General features: G+C 48.9%; 1 protein-coding gene across 1 annotated transcript in view; it reads left to right on the forward strand.

Annotated features, from left to right (window-relative positions):
* Positions 1-7,536: 7,536 nt before the first annotated feature.
* cps1 (carbamoyl-phosphate synthase 1, mitochondrial) overlaps positions 7,537-18,763 on the forward strand; it is a gene marked incomplete at both ends in the record, with an annotated part of 45,494 nt that continues 34,267 nt past the window's right edge. Inside the window, 20 exons of the mRNA XM_084452097.1 lie at positions 7,537-7,656; positions 8,581-8,690; positions 9,033-9,177; positions 10,122-10,211; positions 10,425-10,481; positions 10,597-10,689; positions 11,453-11,542; positions 11,694-11,822; positions 12,100-12,206; positions 12,507-12,648; positions 12,748-12,825; positions 13,052-13,150; positions 13,416-13,511; positions 13,791-13,980; positions 14,416-14,573; positions 14,708-14,836; positions 16,801-16,945; positions 17,135-17,345; positions 17,858-18,056; positions 18,222-18,398. Of these exons, the coding sequence (XP_084308223.1) occupies positions 7,537-7,656; positions 8,581-8,690; positions 9,033-9,177; positions 10,122-10,211; positions 10,425-10,481; positions 10,597-10,689; positions 11,453-11,542; positions 11,694-11,822; positions 12,100-12,206; positions 12,507-12,648; positions 12,748-12,825; positions 13,052-13,150; positions 13,416-13,511; positions 13,791-13,980; positions 14,416-14,573; positions 14,708-14,836; positions 16,801-16,945; positions 17,135-17,345; positions 17,858-18,056; positions 18,222-18,398 (2,565 nt within the window). The remainder of the gene's footprint in view (positions 7,657-8,580; positions 8,691-9,032; positions 9,178-10,121; positions 10,212-10,424; positions 10,482-10,596; positions 10,690-11,452; positions 11,543-11,693; positions 11,823-12,099; positions 12,207-12,506; positions 12,649-12,747; positions 12,826-13,051; positions 13,151-13,415; positions 13,512-13,790; positions 13,981-14,415; positions 14,574-14,707; positions 14,837-16,800; positions 16,946-17,134; positions 17,346-17,857; positions 18,057-18,221; positions 18,399-18,763) is intronic.

Consider the following 18,763-nt stretch of genomic DNA (forward strand, 5'->3'; position numbering starts at 1 on the left):
TTGCAAATCATGGGTTACGGTCTCAGGAAAATATGCTTATGACTGTTCATAGTTTGGACTGAGCTGGGAAAGAGTGTAATTGTTTTAATTGAAATAGCATGATATGGTTTCCCTGCACTTTTACTGTACTATGGCACTTTTGAGTTGATCTATTGTTTTTTTAATGCGTTTACTGTATAAACAGTTTGTACTCCTGCCATTCTTGACCAAGTCACTCTTGAAAAAGAGATTCTAATCTCAATGGGAGATTTTAAACTCAATTTTAATCTCAAACCTGGTTAAATAATTCATGTAAAATTTGCCATCCAACCCAATGCCTAAGAGTTTGTTATTTTAATCTCTGAACTGATTCTGTGGGTGACATGCTGTTTGAGACTTGTCACTTACTTCACTGATACTGCCACTTCTCAGTGGCAGTAGCTCAGGAGTTAGAGCGGGTCGTCCAATGATCGTAGGGGTCAGAGGTCAGAATCCTGGCTCCTCCCGACGACATGTTGAAGTCTCCTTGGGCAAAACACTGAGGCCCAAATTGCTCCCAGTGAGCAGGCTAACACCTTGCATGGCAGCTGCCAACATTGGCGTGTGAATGTGTGTGTGTGAAAGAGAGGCTTTCATTATAAAGCGTTTTGGATAAAAGCGCTATATAAGTGTAGTCCATTTACTATTCTCAACAGATGTATTCTAGAGACACAAGCATTTGCCTCACAAACAGGAAGGAAGTGGGTATCATACTTTCCTTTGAACCAACACTTCTATGTGCCACTTTCCTGCATTCAAAACAGTGTGGATTCACCTGACTGCAACATTACATGCAGGCCCACAGTACTCAGCTACGAAGTTGCTGAGGTTTCAGACCACCAGGAATAGATTCAAACTCAGAACAGGGGTCATTCAAGAGAGAGTCAGTATCAGACTCTCTGGAGCTAATTCCAGTGATGGGGTCATTTGGGGTTGGGCCTAGCGTACTTGTTGGGGGTGAGATTTCCTTTTTTCTCCCTCCAGCACACAGTTCCTGAGTTCCTGTTGGAAATGGGAGGGTATGCTTTTCATAATGCCTTTCAGGGTGACTAAGGACACAGTGATGACCTTTGACTTGGGGAAGTGGAGCTCCATGACCAGTGATACAGTACAAACCTATCAAGGTGTGTAGGCTGAATGGCTTCCTGTATGTAATAGCCCTACTTGTAGAATTGTACTATTCAAAACACATTCATCACAGATTTGACCTGTATATAGGATGCATACAGAATTGATTAAAAAACAGAGTTTCTATACCAATGTATGGCTTCAAAATGGTGCTGTTGTTCTTGTAAAATAATTTCAATTGGAGAAGGACAAATGTAATCATTAGAACCGAGATACTCTAAGCTTGAAGTCCTGTCGGAATAAACATGACTGATACCTGAACCTGATCTCAAGAAAACGAGGGATGAGTGAGGTGTGTAATTATGAAGATGACACATATGGAAACTTTTAAAGCAGACACTTTAAATCTGTGTGTGTGTGTGTGTGTGTGTGTGTGTGTGTGTGTGTGTGTGTGTGTGTGTGCGTGTGTGTATGTGTGTGTGTGTGACAACTGATCTTAGGGTATCTCTTAAACATCATCAGTGCCAAACACTGCATTCAGTAACAATTCAGCTGTTGACTGGTGGCGAGTGGTGTGTTGCTCTTGGACACTGGCTTGGTACTATCTCACCACTGCCCCTCCACGCCACACACCCCCCCCCTCCATCTCCTCCCACACCCCCCCCCCCCCACCCCGTCAACCCAGCCCCCGAAAAGTCTAGGTGCTCCAAAAGGAATGAGCCCCTGTAACTGAGCCTGGGGGACAGATGGCGTCTATTTATAGGCCCCTGCAGAGAGGTGTGAAGTTTCTTGGGATTTCTCAGAGAGGGGCCATGGCTCCTTAAGGGGTCTGATGCAGTGTCTCTGGCCTGCTGCTCTGAGCCCTCCTGTGGCTCAGGGCAGGGATTATACAGGGCCAGGCTAAACAAAGCAGCACTCTGCCCTTTTCCTGTGTCACTGCATCCACTACGGAGAGAGAGAGAGAGAGAGAGAGAGAGAGAGGAGAGAGAGAGAGAGAGAGAGAGAGAGAGAGAGAGAGAGAGAGAGGGGGGCCTGGCGTTACCCGATACCGCTGCACTGACTGACAGCTTGTACTGTACTATCAACCTTCTCCTCCTCTTCCTCCATGACTTTACTGGTTATTGCACGGCGAAGATGAGCACTACTCCTCTGTCTATGAAGGAGGAAGGTTTGTCACTGGGGAACTGGGTTCCTATGGTGCCGCCACTGGGAGTTACCCACAATGCACTCCACAAAACGAGAGCAACCATCAAGCCTATCGGAAGGCTTCAATGTGTTTAATACTCGTGAAAATCCATGAATAGGGTAAAGCAGATTAGTAAGCACATTCAAGTCTTTACTGATAACAGTCTAATGTGGCCACAGTGTACTGAAAACGAATAGCTATATTAGAACACAGCCAGGCCAGAGCCAATCAGGGCTTGTTCATTATTCATGCCAGTACATTTCCCCCAAATCACATTATTCAAGACTCCCTTCTTATCCTGTTGATTGGGCTGAGAGCTACAGTAGCTCATGTGTGAATCAGGTTAGCTTTGATAAAGACACCCCTGCTGATCTACTATAGATAGATAGATAGATAGATAGATAGATAGATAGATAGATAGATAGATAGATAGATAGATAGATAGATAGATAGATAGATAGATAGATAGATAGATAGATAGATAGATAGATAGATAGATAGATAAACCATGAGTGGACATCTTACTTTGACCCATCCAGTCATGTTAGATCTGTGATTATTATTCAAAGAAAGGCAGGAGGAGGTGTACAGTATATTTCAAGAGTAGTCACAGAGGGCCAAGATCTTGACGGTTACACTATTCCCACTCGTTGAAAACAACTACTGTAGCTAATCTGACTACTGCCATCTAGTGCTACAGTATACTACAGTACAGTAGGCTATGTAGTTCAGTAGCACATGTCATACAAAGACTGAACATAGACCTCATACTCAAATATGGAAGAGCATAGTTTACAATGTATAAAATACATCATAATTTCCAATACTAATCATGCTATGCTATTCATCCAATACTTCCAAATGCTGATTTGTGTACTTCGCCAGCATAGTGAATAAAATGAACAGCGAATGCTGTTTGGAAGTGTTGCGGAAACAATGCAACAATAAGACATTCGTCAAAGGTGGATGTCTGGAACCAGGCCAAGGACCAGGGCTGTATTTGGAAAGCTGGCAAGTGGGGGATGGCTATTTCAGTCCCTCGTACGTGGCATGTGTCTGAAAAGTGCACTTGGGACTGCAGACAATGTGAAGTCCCCATCATCAAAACAGTCACTGGACCCTCGTTAGAACCTACACCAGCCAATCAAAGGGCTCCAGCCAGTAACTAGTCACAACCCCAGTAATAAAGGGATGCATTTCATTGCCTACGGCCTCCAATCAGCCAAACTATTTTCCATCTTATGCGCTATATTATGGTCAGCATTGCGCTGGCTGCTTTCTAGAGAAACACATCTCTGAGAATAGCAACAGCTTGAGCCCACCAGCAAGTAAAAAGGGAACCTCATTTAGCTTCATGGCACCAGCAAGGATAAAGGGAACCTCATTAGCTTCCCAGCATGCTCTGCTCTCCACTCAACAATAACCCTTTCAACCCTGCCCAGCCCGGCTGCTAGCGGCAAATCATATGTTGTAGTGTCAGAACATGTCAAATTAACAATTAAGGACTGGATTAATTGATTCCCTCTTGTTGTTTTGTGTTTGATGATTTTGTCTAGACTGTATTCCCCCCAGCTTTCTTTGCACGGGTCATCATTACAAAGAAGAAATTGTTATTAATACTGTATAAATAAAGGTTAATAACACATTTGTAAATACTTGTATTATGCATCAGCTGAGCACTGGTGCTCGATCTCAGGCTTGGTCAGACTCACACGGCAGCTGGCTGAGTCAACTCTGAAAATGACAACTGGGGGGCACCATCGCTCTACTAATAAACCTGAGGATAAAATTAGACAGAGGAAACCTGAGCCGGTGGTGGTGGAAGCCGACTATATAACTGAACGCACGCAAGAGGTCCAAACTCACCGCCCTGAGAGGACACTGGGCTCAGCGGCAGAGAGGAAGGGAGTTATGGGGCGTGAAGTATACCGTGACTCTCCTTGGTTTGAACAATTCACTCATCATCGTATACCTAATGAGTGATTGTGCAAGATATGTCAGTCAGTGATTGTGCAAGATATCTGTCATACAGTAAGTCCTTGCCAGTGCCCTGCAGAGGAGGGAGAGAAGAGGGTGTTATAGGGGTACGTTTTGACTTTCATTGGTTTGAGGAATTGACTCATCGTCAATAGCATTGATTGCCCAAGGCATCCGTACAAGACAAGACACATCCGAAATTATACAAAACACGAGGACAATAACAAATCATGATTCATGCCGTACAGTTGTGAGTCAATAGTTGGCTCCATGTCCCTCTGAACACATGGATGAGGGATTCACCCACTGTGTCTGTTTACCTTGTGGGGTCAGAGGTTATCCTGGGTCACGCGGAGCTGGTGGTGTCTATTGTGGTGCGGGTCATTGTCTAGGTGGCAGAGCGCTGGCGGTCCATCCTGACACGGGCCTGTAGGTCTCGTTACTCACGGCCTGCAGCTGACCCCGGCCCCAGACTGCTGAACCCAGCAGAGAGCCAGGCGGCCAGCCCTGGTCCCTGACCGCCCGATCCCACATTCATCAGCAAATACAGCCACCTCTTCTAATCCCACTCCAGCATGCTGGAGCCCCCTATTGTCAAGCACCAGGCGGAGAAGAAAAGACCAAAGATCAACATAAAAAGAAGTGATTGTAAACAAGCAACGGTGATTGAATATACATCAGAATATAATGTGAAGCTTATAAAATGAATTCAACTTTGAAGCTCACACTAGGGATGTGACCAGTTTTTCTCCACCTGAGGAAAATGCCATTTCTCATGTCATTTCTTTCTCTGGCTGACAATAATGTCCATGCTTGTATTACAAGCAGGCTGTATAAGATAAGATACGACTTCATCTGATTCATTATCTTATCTTATTCAGGTGAATTAGGCCTACTGGATGCTCTCCTGTCTGGAAAAAGGATATAGGTCTCACTAAGACCAGAGTAGGCTACACATTACACTGGTTTGGTTTGCCTGTGAGTTTTAGAATAGATTTTAAGATGATTGTTATTGGTCTTTAAAACTCAGTTGACCATTTAGTGCTTTTATTTTTTGTGTTTTATGTAGGCCTATTGTGTCTGCTTTTTATTGTGGTTTATTGTTTTGTTTATATCTTTATTTATTTATTGTTTTTATTAATGTGTTTCTCTTCATTCTTTTTTTCTGTGAAGCTCATTGAGTTGTGTTGTCTCTGAAATGTGGTACACAAATAAAGATGGATTTGATGAGGAGATCCAACCTTATTGCATCATGGTTGCAGGGAAAGGCAATGGTTAAAAACAGTAAAGTGAAAGTGAAAAACAAATGAAAAACAATGAAAATAATTTCAAACTCTGAAAGTGTTGCCAACTCCTCTGTAAGGGAAGTAGCTGTTGGTTCTCCCTAAAGTAGCTAGAAGTAGCTAGATGATGTAATCAGCTAATTTGCATAATATGCAATTCTGAAAGAGGCAAAATTAATAGAAAAGGTTGACCAGGTAGTTTACAAACTAACTATTTTGTCCAGGGGCCAATCCAGATGTTGGTACCACCTAAGGACACCAAAGAATATTAGTATTTTTGTCTTCCTTCATGTGTGTAGTTCATATTTTGGTATGATAACAATGCATATATGGTAGCTTAATGCTGGATCAAAACACATTTTCAGCACCCCACACCCCAGTACCTGACTTATAGTACAATAGGCACTAGCACTAAATGTTAACAAACCTTAACTCGATCCATATGTTAAAAACAGACTTTATGGAATACCACTCAATTTATGTATTTAATATCAATGTTTAATCGACTGGAATTAGGAGTAATGTGAACTACAGTAGCCAAAACACACGGTTGAAGCCCTATGAAGAATGTAACAAACTGGTCCAAGCAGCAGTGGGAGGAGTTAAGGTTGATTATGATCATTAGTTGTTAATGTAGAGAGCAAAACAACTGCAGTTTCTCATACATAAAAGGTGTTCATACCTAAAACATGTCATGAGACATCCCTGAACCCAAAGGGATGAAGCGGAGTCGATGAAGATCATAACAGGTGATCGTTAGATCAAAAAGGACGTAGAGAGGCTGGTATCTGGTTTCTGTCTTCAGAAGGGTTTGTTTGGAAGTGAACCCACAGATAGATAAACAGAACAGGGAATGGAGTTAACATGATTAATCCTTCTTTTTGGGACAGAAAGACCGATAGACAGGCAGGCAGACAGACAGGCCGACAGACAGGCAGGCAGATAGACAGGCAGACAGACAGGTAGACAGACAGGCACACATCAGTGTTTTGATACACTCACCTGTCATTTGGATGAACTCTGAGCATTTACCCTTTCAATTTCTTTCATTCACACCAAAGCTGTTTACACGCATACTTTAAACAACAGGACAATTTAGTTTAGGATAACCCAAAGTCACTCCACCTCTAGGCCACAAACTCGGGTGTTTTGGGAGTCAGATTGTTGCATGGGCCAATTTAGAACCCATTTAAATTTTGGAGTGGATCTGAATTACGGGCAGATCGAATTAAAACAAAACTTTGAGCAAAGCCAGCTCCCCATGTGGGGTCTCTAGAGGACTTGGGGGTGCGGGGGAGAGCCAGGAGAGCACCGAACTGCCCCCCCGCCAGCTCCGACCGGAGGCACCCTAACGTCATTGTACATGCTGACCACATGCATTCATGGGTGGACGCATGTGCTGCTGTGTCGCCAGATATAGGCCTAGTGGCAAAGTCGTCAAGATGGCAGCACTGAATACCGACCACGTCATTTGACATCATTTGTGGAGTTTTTTGAAAGTGTGAAAACTAGGCCCAGCTGGGAAACATGGAGGGGAGGAAAACCCCATTAATTGTAGCGTAGCCTGCAGATTTTGGAATGATACAAAGCTGATTGCTCAGGAAAGTACACCTTTAAATAACTTACTTCACTTACTATCACTTAGTATAGCTAATGAAATATCTAATAGGCTATTTAACTTTATGGACCGACGCCAGATTCGATGCCTAACCGTGTACTAACACACCCACACATCAACCAATCAAATACACGACCGACTCGGGTGCGATGAGAAAAACAACGGTGGGAAACAACCCACGTGGACTGGCTCATCTGGTGACTGTCCCATCAGGAGGAGGAAACATTGGGTCTGCTGGGACACGCACACACACAGGCTCAAAACTCATTCATTCACTGGATCTTTGTGAGTTAAATAGTAAAACGCAGATAACAGATTTCAAGTAAGATACTTTGCTCTCCCTGTCACTGTCCCAGACAGTGAAAGTCGGGTCCTAAAAGAGGAACATGCCGCATATACTGTCCGCGTCCAGCGTGGTCAGATCTCTGAAGCATGGGTTCCTCCTGCAGAGGAGATTCAGTAACTCGACCTGCTTGAGATCCTCCTCCAGACTCTTCAGCGTGAAGGTATGTGAGCGGCTTGTGGTTTTTATTTGAGAAAAACAAAGTATGTTACGAATGATCTTGATGTTGTTCGTGGTAGGTAAGGATAGTTCGTTATAAATTGCATAGTTAACTGGTTAGCTAGGTGGCTAGCTGTTAGCTAGAACTGGGAGAATCACCCGAGAGTCTTCCTCTAATAAACACCCCAGCAAACACGCCACGTCAGGGAGACGTTCAGATCACGTCTTAATAACGTCCGTCGGTCCTGAACCCCGTGTTCGTCTGCTGGACCCCTCAATATTCACACGTCTGGCTTGGACCCCTCTAAGACGTCTGTGGACGTGCAGAAGGGGTTCAATATCTGAACGTCTAAAAAAAACTTTCATTCTGGCTCCTAATTGGATGTCTTTGGACGTCCGAAAAAGATGAAGAAGACATCTAAAAGACGTCTTTCAGACGTGTCTTTGCTCAGTGGGAGAGATTATGGGATAACTTATGTAGCTGTGTATTGATACAGTCTGCCATGGTAGTAGTCCTACAACATTTTGATTTAGTTAGAGAAACATTGGACTGCAATAGGCAGTGGTATTACATCATGTGCAATTATGGCAACACATGGCAATTACATTTCTCTCTCTTTCTCTCTCTCTCTCTCTCTCTCTCTCTCTCTCTCTCTCTCTCTCTCTCTCTCTCTGTCGCACGCACGCGCACGCGCGCCAGTCCAGGATAATTGTCTGTCCTCCTCTTCCCAAATACCGTGTCATAGGTCAATAGGTCTAAACAGGGGACAAAATATGAGAAATGGTTTGAAAAAGACATAAAATACATCATTTTTATTTGTAAAATTATAAAAAAGTTTGATACTGTACTCGCAGTTTCAAGCTGCCATAGTTTTGACCATTGTAATGGGTGTGATTGCTTCCCTGTGTGTTCTGACCCGACCCCCAGGCCCAGACAGCCCACCTGGTCCTGGAGGATGGCACCCGGATGAAGGGGATCTCCTTCGGGCATGCACAGTCAGCGGCCGGGGAGATGGTCTTCAACACTGGCCTGGTGGGGTAAGATGGAGATCCAACCGCAGCATCCTAGACCAAGCGCCATGATTAGGATGTTGCTCGTTAGTGTACATGGACACCTACTGTGCCATAGGTGGTCTTGGGACTGGAACAGTTTGTGTGTGTGTGTGTTATGTGTAAGCATGTGTGTGTGTGTGTGTGAGAGAGAGAGAGAGAGAGAGAGAGAGAAACACATTATACATAGATTTATGGCACAATTGCTGTCTGAAAGCCATCCTGTGTTCAAAAACATCTCTTTTCCATAGAGAAAGTTAATCTGATGTAGATGAGACAGACACAGTCTTCCACAGTAGAAATGTAATCTTCTGTCCCGGCCCTCTCTAGGTACCCCGAAACCTTGACAGATCCCAGCTACCGAGGGCAGATTCTGACCCTGACCTACCCCATCGTGGGTAACTACGGGGTGCCCAACACCCAGGAGGTGGACGAGCTGGGTCTGAGGAAGAATGTGGAGTCAGAGCGCATCCAGGTGAGCCAGGGAGAGCTACATATACACAGATAATAACAGGATTATACAATTAGAACAGGGATTATCGCAGGATTAGAACCATTTATTTACTTCTTTTTTTTAAAGATATTTTTTAGGGCTTTTCAGCTTTAATGGTATAGGACAGTGTAGAGAGACAGGAAACGTGGGAGAGAGAGAGGGGAGGACATGCGGCACAGGACCCGAGCCGGGAATCGAACCCCGGTCTGCCGCGCGAAAGACTAGCTCCTTCATATGGTGCGCACTTTACCCAGTGAGCTACCGGTGGCGCCTTCATATGGTGCGCACTTTACCCAGTGAGCTACCGGGGTGCCCGATTAGAACCATTTAATAGCAGACTAATAGCATAAGCACAGTGTAATAGTGGTGGACTGATGTCAGGGTTTTTCCTCCATTCAAATTTGAGTCAAGCGCCTTCAAGATTTATAGAGAAATTGTTGGGAAAAACCATGCAAATTTATGCTTTTAATGCGCTAATTTAGTGGCTGTGATGGGTGAGTTACATGGCTGGTTCTACCTACGTAAAGAAAATCAACACGCTATATAGAATCCCCCCAATTATAAGAGTTCACTTTATGAATTTATCACACCATTTTTCAGCAAGAGGCTAAAGCCTAATTTATACTTTGTGAGCCGTGAGCCACATTTTTTCACAAACAAGTTGCCACCGTGTACCTATTTCCCATCAGGAATAACCCTGGATATTGTAGTAAAAGATGAATGATATATTAATTTCATGAATGAACGAAAGGCACAGATGTGATCCAGATAGCCAAGGAAGAATAGGCTGATGTTTATCAGGGCGACGGCCTGAATGTTGCACTCTAGATTACAGCAAATAAATCCATGGCTCTTTGAGCCTGACTTTACTAATGTGTGTGACGTTGGTTGTGAACGGTCCTGTGTTTACGCTGTGTCCTGTGCAGGTTTCAGGGCTCCTGGTGCAAGACTACAGTCATGAGTACAGCCACTGGAACTCCGTCAAGTCCCTGGCTCAGTGGTTGGAGGAGGAGAAGGTTGGGGGCGGGGTCTATTCCGCTTGTATTTCCATGCTTTGTAACGCACTACAGTAAATGCGCTGTAAATTTAGGCCTGTGCCATGTTTTTTTTAATAAAGAGGCAAGTCCACATTCAAGTCCTCATCATCTACTTGTCTTGAGAGCTAACAGGGGGTGTATATATCTGCGCTGAGAATGTCTGCTATTCAGAATCTTTTTGCTTGTCCTAAGGTCCCTGCGTTGTTTGGAGTGGATACCAGGATGCTGACTAAAATAATCAGAGACAGGGTCGGTCAATTTCCTCTTTTTTTCTTTTCACAGCTTAGAAATAACGTTGACTTCTGATAAGCCGCGTCCTAAAAAAATCTTGTGATTTTAAAAGTGTGTTTGATTCTCTCCCCAGGGGACGGTGTTGGGGAAAATAGAGTTCGAGGGGCAGCCTGTGGAGTTAACTGACCCCAACCAGAAGAACCTGATGGCAGAGGTGTCAACAAAGGTAACATCTAACTCCAGACACACTGCTTCACACACACACATGCGCAGACATGCATACGCACACACACACAACCCGGTATCCCTCCTGTGTCCAGTTTCGTAAATCAGCCTGATCCTTGTTTTATTTATTATTAGACCTTTATTTAACCAGGTAAGCTTATTGGGATAAAGAATCTCTTTTTCAAAAGCGACCTTGCCAAGAGGCAGCAAATTACAATACAAAAGGTTACAATACAAATAGCATACATACAATAAATAAAATAAGCTCAAGTTAGAAGTATAACAACTGATCTAAAAGCAGTGACAAACCCCAATACCTTCAAGTTCCTTATCCTTGAGAATGTCAACAAAGCTGTCAAACAGGATCAGTTCAGGCAATTTTAAGTCAGCTTGCAAGGAATTCCATGCAGAGGGAGCAGCATAGCGAAATGCCTTTTTCCCCAGTTCTGTGAACACTCGAGGGACAGTCAGTGTAAAGAAGTCAGTTGTGTTCCAGTACTGACGTGTAAAACAGCTCTATTCAACGTTTAATCAACGGGTTTATTTCAGGTTTTTGAACAACGGGTGTATTCTACGTTTAAGCGTGGCTAAAACGTGACACTGAGCCGTTTCACACAAGTGCCCCTAGTCGTCTTTAACACGTTTAGCCGCGATACCCTGCGCACACACACACACACACACACACACACACACACACAGATCAATACCGCCTACAGAACATAGTGCTAATGATGGCGACCTGTCCTTGTGTTGTGTGTCCCTAGGAAGTGAAAGTATTTGGGAAAGGCAACCCTATCAAAGTGGTGGCGGTCGACTGTGGGATCAAACACAACATCATCCGTCTGCTGGTTAAGGTGAGCGGGGGAACAACGTCTTGTTTGAAGCTTTTATGGCAAAACTCCATGAGGACACCTCTCGTCGGCTGTTTTGTTTACTATGAACTGTGTGTGTGTGTGTGTGTGTGTGTGTGCGCGTGCGCGTGCGCGCGTGTGTGTGTGTGTGTAGCGTGGTGCTGAGGTCCACCTGGTGCCCTGGGACCAGGACCTGCTGAGTCTGGAGTACGACGGCCTCTTCATCTCCAACGGCCCCGGGGACCCAGCTCTGGCGGGGGCCCTCATCCAAAACGTCCGCAAGGTAACGCCCACCCCCCCCACCCCCCCGTCCCACTCAGCATCCCGCAGGGCGACGCAGACCCCCGTCCGTGGAGGAGGAAGGAAGCGCTCTCCACAACGGCGGTCGTTCCAGGAAACAAGTGAGGCGTCGCGTCTGATTTGACGACCTCGTACGCCATTTCCGTTCGCGCACCGCCCCCCCCTTCCCCCCCACACACAAAAAAAAATCTGTATTTGTGATCACGGTGCCGGAGATTCTCTCCTTCATCTTCATGCGGATGGATACCTGTTGTGTCCAGGTTCTGGAGAGCGACCGTCCCCAACCCGTGTTTGGTATCTGCATGGGGAACCAGATCACTGCCCTGGCTGCCGGAGCCCAGTCCTACAAACTGCCCATGGGCAACAGGTACTTCCCCCCTGCTACCCCACTCTCTCCGACCCTCCCTGGAGCTGAAAATGTCTTTCCTCTCAAGTTCCTTCCTTCCTTCTTCTCTCTGACCCTCCCTGGAGCCGAAAAGGTCTTTCCTCTCAAGGTCCTTCCTTCTTTGCGCTACGCCAACATCCATCCCATCGAGTTAACGATATAAGGAAACGTTTCTATCGAATATCTGAACGCGCGTTCTCTTTAAAGCGTCTTGCCGGTGTGAATGTTTAGCGAAACGGTACCTGTAAAATCACCTATCTGAACACGGCTGTTGGTCCACAGAGGTCAGAACCAGCCGGTGCTGAACGTGACGACCGGCCAGGCCTTCATCACCGCCCAGAACCACGGCTACGGTATCGACAGCACATCGCTGCCTCCCGGCTGGAGCCCGCTGTTCGTCAACGCCAACGACGGGACCAACGAGGTTCGTCCAGCCGTCCGCTTCCTGTTTCAAACTTGCCTGCTGGATTGCGACTCTCTTTTTTGTTGTTGTTGACCTCGTCCGTTCTGTTTGCGTTTCCAGGGTATCATGCACAACAGCAAACCCGTGTTCACAGCGCAGTTCCACCCCGAAGCTAAAGGGGGCCCCACTGACACTGAGGTAAATATCAAAGTGACCATCAAACATCCGCGTGTCACGGCGGCCATTACAGTACAGAGACCTGTTAGGCCCCCAGATAGTTGAGCAGCGGAAAGACGGAGCTTTCGTTAGAAGATTGTCCGTCTGTTAGAGATCCTCAGACATAAGGTCGTAGGTGACCGCACCCCTCTTTCTGGACTGTGGTAAGTGATGAATCCACTCACGGCGTGGTGACTGTCGTTTGCAGTTCCTTTTCGATGCCTTCATCTCCATGATAAAGAGCGGGAGAAATGCCAACATCGTGTCGTTCATGCCTCAGAAACCTGCCATCCCAGCCAGAACCAAGGTGAGAAACACAATCAACCAATTATTGAGTATATCCACTGTACTGAGCGTCTGAATCAGGGAAATCATGCTCAGATTTATTAAAAGTATAATATGTAATAAATATAATATAAATATAATATATATAAATATAATAAATAAATATAATAATATATATAATATAAATATAATAAAAACAATATGCCTCCCTAAGTTGTCACTGATATTGCATGTTATTGATACGTTATTGATATTATGTTCTCGATGCGGTTCTGTCCCGAGTGCAGGTGTCCAAGGTTCTGCTGCTGGGTTCTGGAGGCCTGTCTATCGGCCAGGCGGGGGAGTTTGACTACTCTGGTTCTCAGGCTGTCAAAGCCCTGAAGGTGAGAGAAGAACCCGGACTCTTTGAGACCCAAATACATCGTTCTCATTCTAAGATAATAGGAAAAATCTATAGCAAAGAAACAAACAGGGAGATTCTAACAGTAGGTCTATGCAGTACATCTGTCTCCATGATCGTCTGCACGTCAACATCCACATTTTAATTTAATTCAAAACTTTATTTATACTCTGGGAGGTTCCGAACACCGTCATCCATACCATCTAGAAGTCTCTCCTGTCTAAGTCGCTCTCGCTGGGTTCTCCCCGTGTTCCTTCTGCAGGAGGAGAACCTGAAGACTGTCCTGATGAACCCCAACATCGCCTCGGTCCAGACCAACGAGGTGGGCAGCAAGCAGGCCGACGCCGTCTACTTCCTTCCTGTCACGCCACAGTTCGTCACTGAGGTCATCAAGACGGAGCGGCCCGATGGCATCCTGCTCTCCATGGGGGGGCAGACTGCCCTCAACTGTGGTGAGGACCTCCGTTGTGTGTGTGTGTGTGTGTGTGTGAGTGCATGCATGTGTAATCTCTGTTGTGTGTGTATGCGTGTATCCCCATGTGTGATCTCTGTTGTGTGTGTATGTGTGTGTGTGTGTCCATACTCATGGTTGTTCTGTTGTTTTTCTTTGTGTGTGTGTGAGTGTGTGTGTGTGCATGCATGCATTCATGTGTGATCTCTGTTGTGTGTGTATGCATGTATCCACATGTGTAATCTCTGTTGTTTTTCTGTGTGTGCGCGTGTGTGTGTGTGTGTGCATATATCCATGTCTGTGTGTGTGATCTCTGTTCTCTATGTTTGTGTGTGTGTGTGTGTGTGTGCATATATCCATGTATGTGTGTGTGATCTCTGTTCTCTGTGTGTGTGTGCGTGTGCGTGTGTGTGTGTGTGTGTGTGCGTGCGCGCAGGTGTGGAGCTGTTCCAGAGCGGGGTCCTGCAGAAGTATGGGGTGAAGGTGTTGGGGACGCCCGTGGAGTCCATCATGGCCACCGAGGACCGACAGCTGTTCTCCGACAAGCTGACGGAGATCAATGAGAAGATCGCCCCCAGTATCGCCGTGAAGTCGGTAGGGCTCAGACAACAACGGCGCCCAGATGGCCGCGGTCACCCTCGCCGCCGCGTCACAGCCGAGTGGGCGCTAATAACGAACCTGATGTTTGTCAGGTGTGTGTGACACCTCTAACAGTGTTTGATCTGCAGGTGGCAGATGCCCTGATGGCAGCGGAGAAGATCGGCTACCCCGTCATGCTGCGCTCCGCCTACGCTCTGGGAGGACTGGGCTCCGGGCTCTGCGCCAACAAGGAGAAGCTGGAGGAGACGGCCCGCAAGGTGGGTAGCTGGGGTGGGTACTGGTGGTGGGTAGCTGGGGGTGGGTACTGGTGGTGGGTACTGGTGGGTACTGGTGGGGGGTACAGGCTGGTGGGTACTGGTGGGGGGTACTGGTGGGGGGTACTGGTGGTGGGTACTGGTGGGGGGTACTGGTGGTGGGTACTGGTGGGGGGTACTAGTGGGTACTGGTGGTGGGTAGCTGGGGTGGGTACTGGTGGTGGGTAGCTGGGGTGGGTACTGGTGGGGGGTACTGGTGGTGGGTACTGGTGGGGGGTACTGGTGGGGGGTACTGGTGGTGGGTACTGGTGGGGGGTACTGGGGGTGGGTACTGGTGGTGGGTACTGGGGGTGGGTAGCTGGTGGGGGGTACTGGTGGGGGGTACTGGTGGTGGGTACTGGTGGTGGGTACAGGCTGGTGGGTACTGGTGGGGGGTACTGGTGGGGGGTACTGGTGGTGGGTACTGGTGGGGGGTACTGGTGGTGGGTACTGGGTGGTGGGTACTGGTGGTGGGTACTGGTGGTGGGTACTGGTGGTGGGTACTGGTGGGGGGTACTGGTGGTGGGTAGCTGGTGGGTACTGGGTGGTGGGTACTGGTGGTGGGTACAGGCTGGTGGGTACTGGTGGGGGGTACTGGTGGTGGGTAGCTGGTGGGTACTGGTGGGGGGTACTGGTGGTGGGTAGCTGGTGGGTACTGGTGGGGGGTACTGGTGGTGGGTACTGGTGGGGGGTACTGGTGGTGGGTACTGGTGGGGGGTACTGGTGGTGGGTACTGGGTGGTGGGTACTGGTGGTGGGTACAGGCTGGTGGGTACTGGTGGGGGGTACTGGTGGTGGGTACTGGTGGTGGGTACTGGTGGTGGGTACTGGTGGGGGGTACTGGTGGGGGGTACTGGTGGTGGGTACTGGTGGTGGGTACTGGTGGTGGGTACTGGTGGGGGGTACTGGTGGTGGGTACTGGTGGGGGGTACTAGTGGGTACTGGTGGTGGGTAGCTGGGGTGGGTACTGGTGGTGGGTAGCTGGGGTGGGTACTGGTGGGGGGTACTGGTGGTGGGTACTGGTGGGGGGTACTGGTGGGGGGTACTGGTGGTGGGTACTGGTGGGGGGTACTGGGGGTGGGTACTGGTGGTGGGTACTGGGGGTGGGTAGCTGGTGGGGGGTACTGGTGGGGGGTACTGGTGGTGGGTACTGGTGGTGGGTACAGGCTGGTGGGTACTGGTGGGGGGTACTGGTGGGGGGTACTGGTGGTGGGTACTGGTGGGGGGTACTGGTGGTGGGTACTGGGTGGTGGGTACTGGTGGTGGGTACTGGTGGTGGGTACTGGTGGTGGGTACTGGTGGGGGGTACTGGTGGTGGGTAGCTGGTGGGTACTGGGTGGTGGGTACTGGTGGTGGGTACAGGCTGGTGGGTACTGGTGGGGGGTACTGGTGGTGGGTAGCTGGTGGGTACTGGTGGGGGGTACTGGTGGTGGGTAGCTGGTGGGTACTGGTGGGGGGTACTGGTGGTGGGTACTGGTGGGGGGTACTGGTGGTGGGTACTGGTGGGGGGTACTGGTGGTGGGTACTGGGTGGTGGGTACTGGTGGTGGGTACAGGCTGGTGGGTACTGGTGGGGGGTACTGGTGGTGGGTACTGGTGGTGGGTACTGGTGGTGGGTACTGGTGGGGGGTACTGGTGGGGGGTACTGGTGGTGGGTACTGGTGGTGGGTACTGGTGGGGGGTACTGGTGGTGGGTAGCTGGGGTGGGTACTGGTGGGGGGTACTGGTGGGGGGTACTGGTGGGGGGTACTGGTGGTGGGTAGCTGGTGGTGGGTACAGGCTGGTGGCTTTCCAAAGTCTTAGAAGAAATCACGAAAACGCATACGGCACCTTTAATCTGTTATTACTGGCCTATAACTCCTTTAATCCATAACTGATCATGAGAAGCATCTCCCAGCTGATCTGACTGTGTGGTGCTGTGGGTTTTCAGGCCTTGGCCATGAGCACTCAGATCCTGGTGGAGAAGTCTCTGATGGGCTGGAAGGAGGTGGAGTACGAGGTGGTGAGGGACATCGCCGACAACTGCGTCACCGTCTGCAACATGGAGAACTTCGACCCCCTGGGCATCCACACCGGTAGACCCCTGCTTGACCCCGGAGAGTCCGGGAAAGGCTTTTTTTAGGGATTTAATTTCGGGAAAGAATAGCACGATGTTGACTGGAGCCGATACCTCTCCGACCCCATTTTGAACCTTTCTTCCTTCAACTTTCTCTGATCTCTCTCTCCTCCCTCCCTCCCTCCCTCCCTCCTTCCTTCCCTCCCAGGGGACTCGATCGTGGTGGCGCCCAGCCAGACCCTGTCCAACGAGGAGTACCACATGCTGCGGGAGACAGCCATCAAGGTTGTGCGCCACCTGGGCATCGTGGGCGAGTGCAACATCCAGTACGCCCTCCACCCCTCCTCCCTGGAGTACTGCATCATCGAGGTCAACGCCCGCCTCTCCCGAAGCTCCGCCCTCGCCTCCAAGGCTACGGGGTAAGACACGCCCACACTGGCCTTTCCTCGCAGAACGAGGAATTTAAAGGAGAATGTTGTTTTTCGACAACCTGGACCTTATTTACGGCATATTATATAACATATTATGACGTTTGACTCACCGAGATAACTTTGGTGTAATTCGGAGGCCTGTAGAATAAATGTAAAATCCAGCGCCAGCCAAGTATATCCATGTAATGGTGGCGGACGGGGCACTGAGAATGCAGCTTCTAAAAATCTATTTTCTGCCGCGAAACGGTTGTTTTCATCAATCTTACTGCTCCGCACATTAGAAGGAAAGGAAGGACTCTAAACATTCTTATCGACTGTCACCTCAGTGCCCCCTAGTGGCTGCTTTACCGCCTGATTGCAATTTGGGTAACGAAAACATCTGCATCCGCGTGAGAGACCCTCACCCTCCCTCCACGTTTGAAGTCCGTAGCGTCCGCCCCGCCCCCAGCTCATTACCTAGACGAGGTGACTGTTCTCACGTCACGCCCCCTCTCCCCCAGCTACCCCCTGGCGTTCGTGGCCGCCAAGCTGGCGCTGGGCATCCCCCTGCCGGAGATCAGGAACGCGGTGTCGGAGAAGACCACGGCGTGCTTCGAGCCCAGCCTGGACTACATCGTCACCAAGATCCCCCGCTGGGACCTGGACCGCTTCCAGGGCATGTCCCACGAGATCGGCAGCTCCATGAAGAGCGTGGGAGAGGTCAGCGCGCGCCACACACACACACACACACACACACACACACGCACACGCAGATACATGTTCACACATGCATACGCACGCACAAGCACGCTGCGTGTCCCTGCCTATGTATTTCCTGAAAGTGAATTGAAAAAAAGGCGTCCCGTCCTCTGTGGGCGTGGCCAGGTGATGGCGGTGGGCCGGACCTTCGAGGAGAGCGTCCAGAAGGCTCTGAGGATGTGCCACCCCTCGGTGGACGGCTTCATGCCCCGCCTGCCCCTGAAGAGGGCCTGGGAGGAGAAGCAGGACCTGCAGCAGGAGCTGGCTGTGCCCTCCAGCACCCGGATCTTCTCCCTGGCCAAGGTACCGGAGGAGGAGGAGGTGGAGGAGGAGGAGAAGGGAGGAGGAGGGAGGACATGGAGGAGGAGGAAGGAGGTAGAGGAGGAGGAAGGAGGTGGAGGGAGGAGGAGGAGGAAGGAGAAGGTGGAGGAGGAGGAAGTAGGAGGTGGAGGAAGAGGAGGGAGGTGGAGGGAGGACATGGAGGAGGAGGAAGGAGGTAGAGGAGGAGGAAGGAGGTGGAGGGAGGAGGAGGAGGAAGGAGAAGGTGGAGGAGGAGGAAGTAGGAGGTGGAGGAAGAGGAGGGAGGTGGATGGAGGACATGGAGGAGGAGGAAGGAGGTAGAGGAGGAGGAAGGAGGTGGAGGGAGGAGGAGGACGAGGGAGAAGGTG

Source organism: Borostomias antarcticus (assembly GCF_949987555.1).
Source record: "Borostomias antarcticus genome assembly, chromosome: 17".
NCBI classification, from domain to species: domain Eukaryota; kingdom Metazoa; phylum Chordata; class Actinopteri; order Stomiiformes; family Stomiidae; genus Borostomias; species Borostomias antarcticus.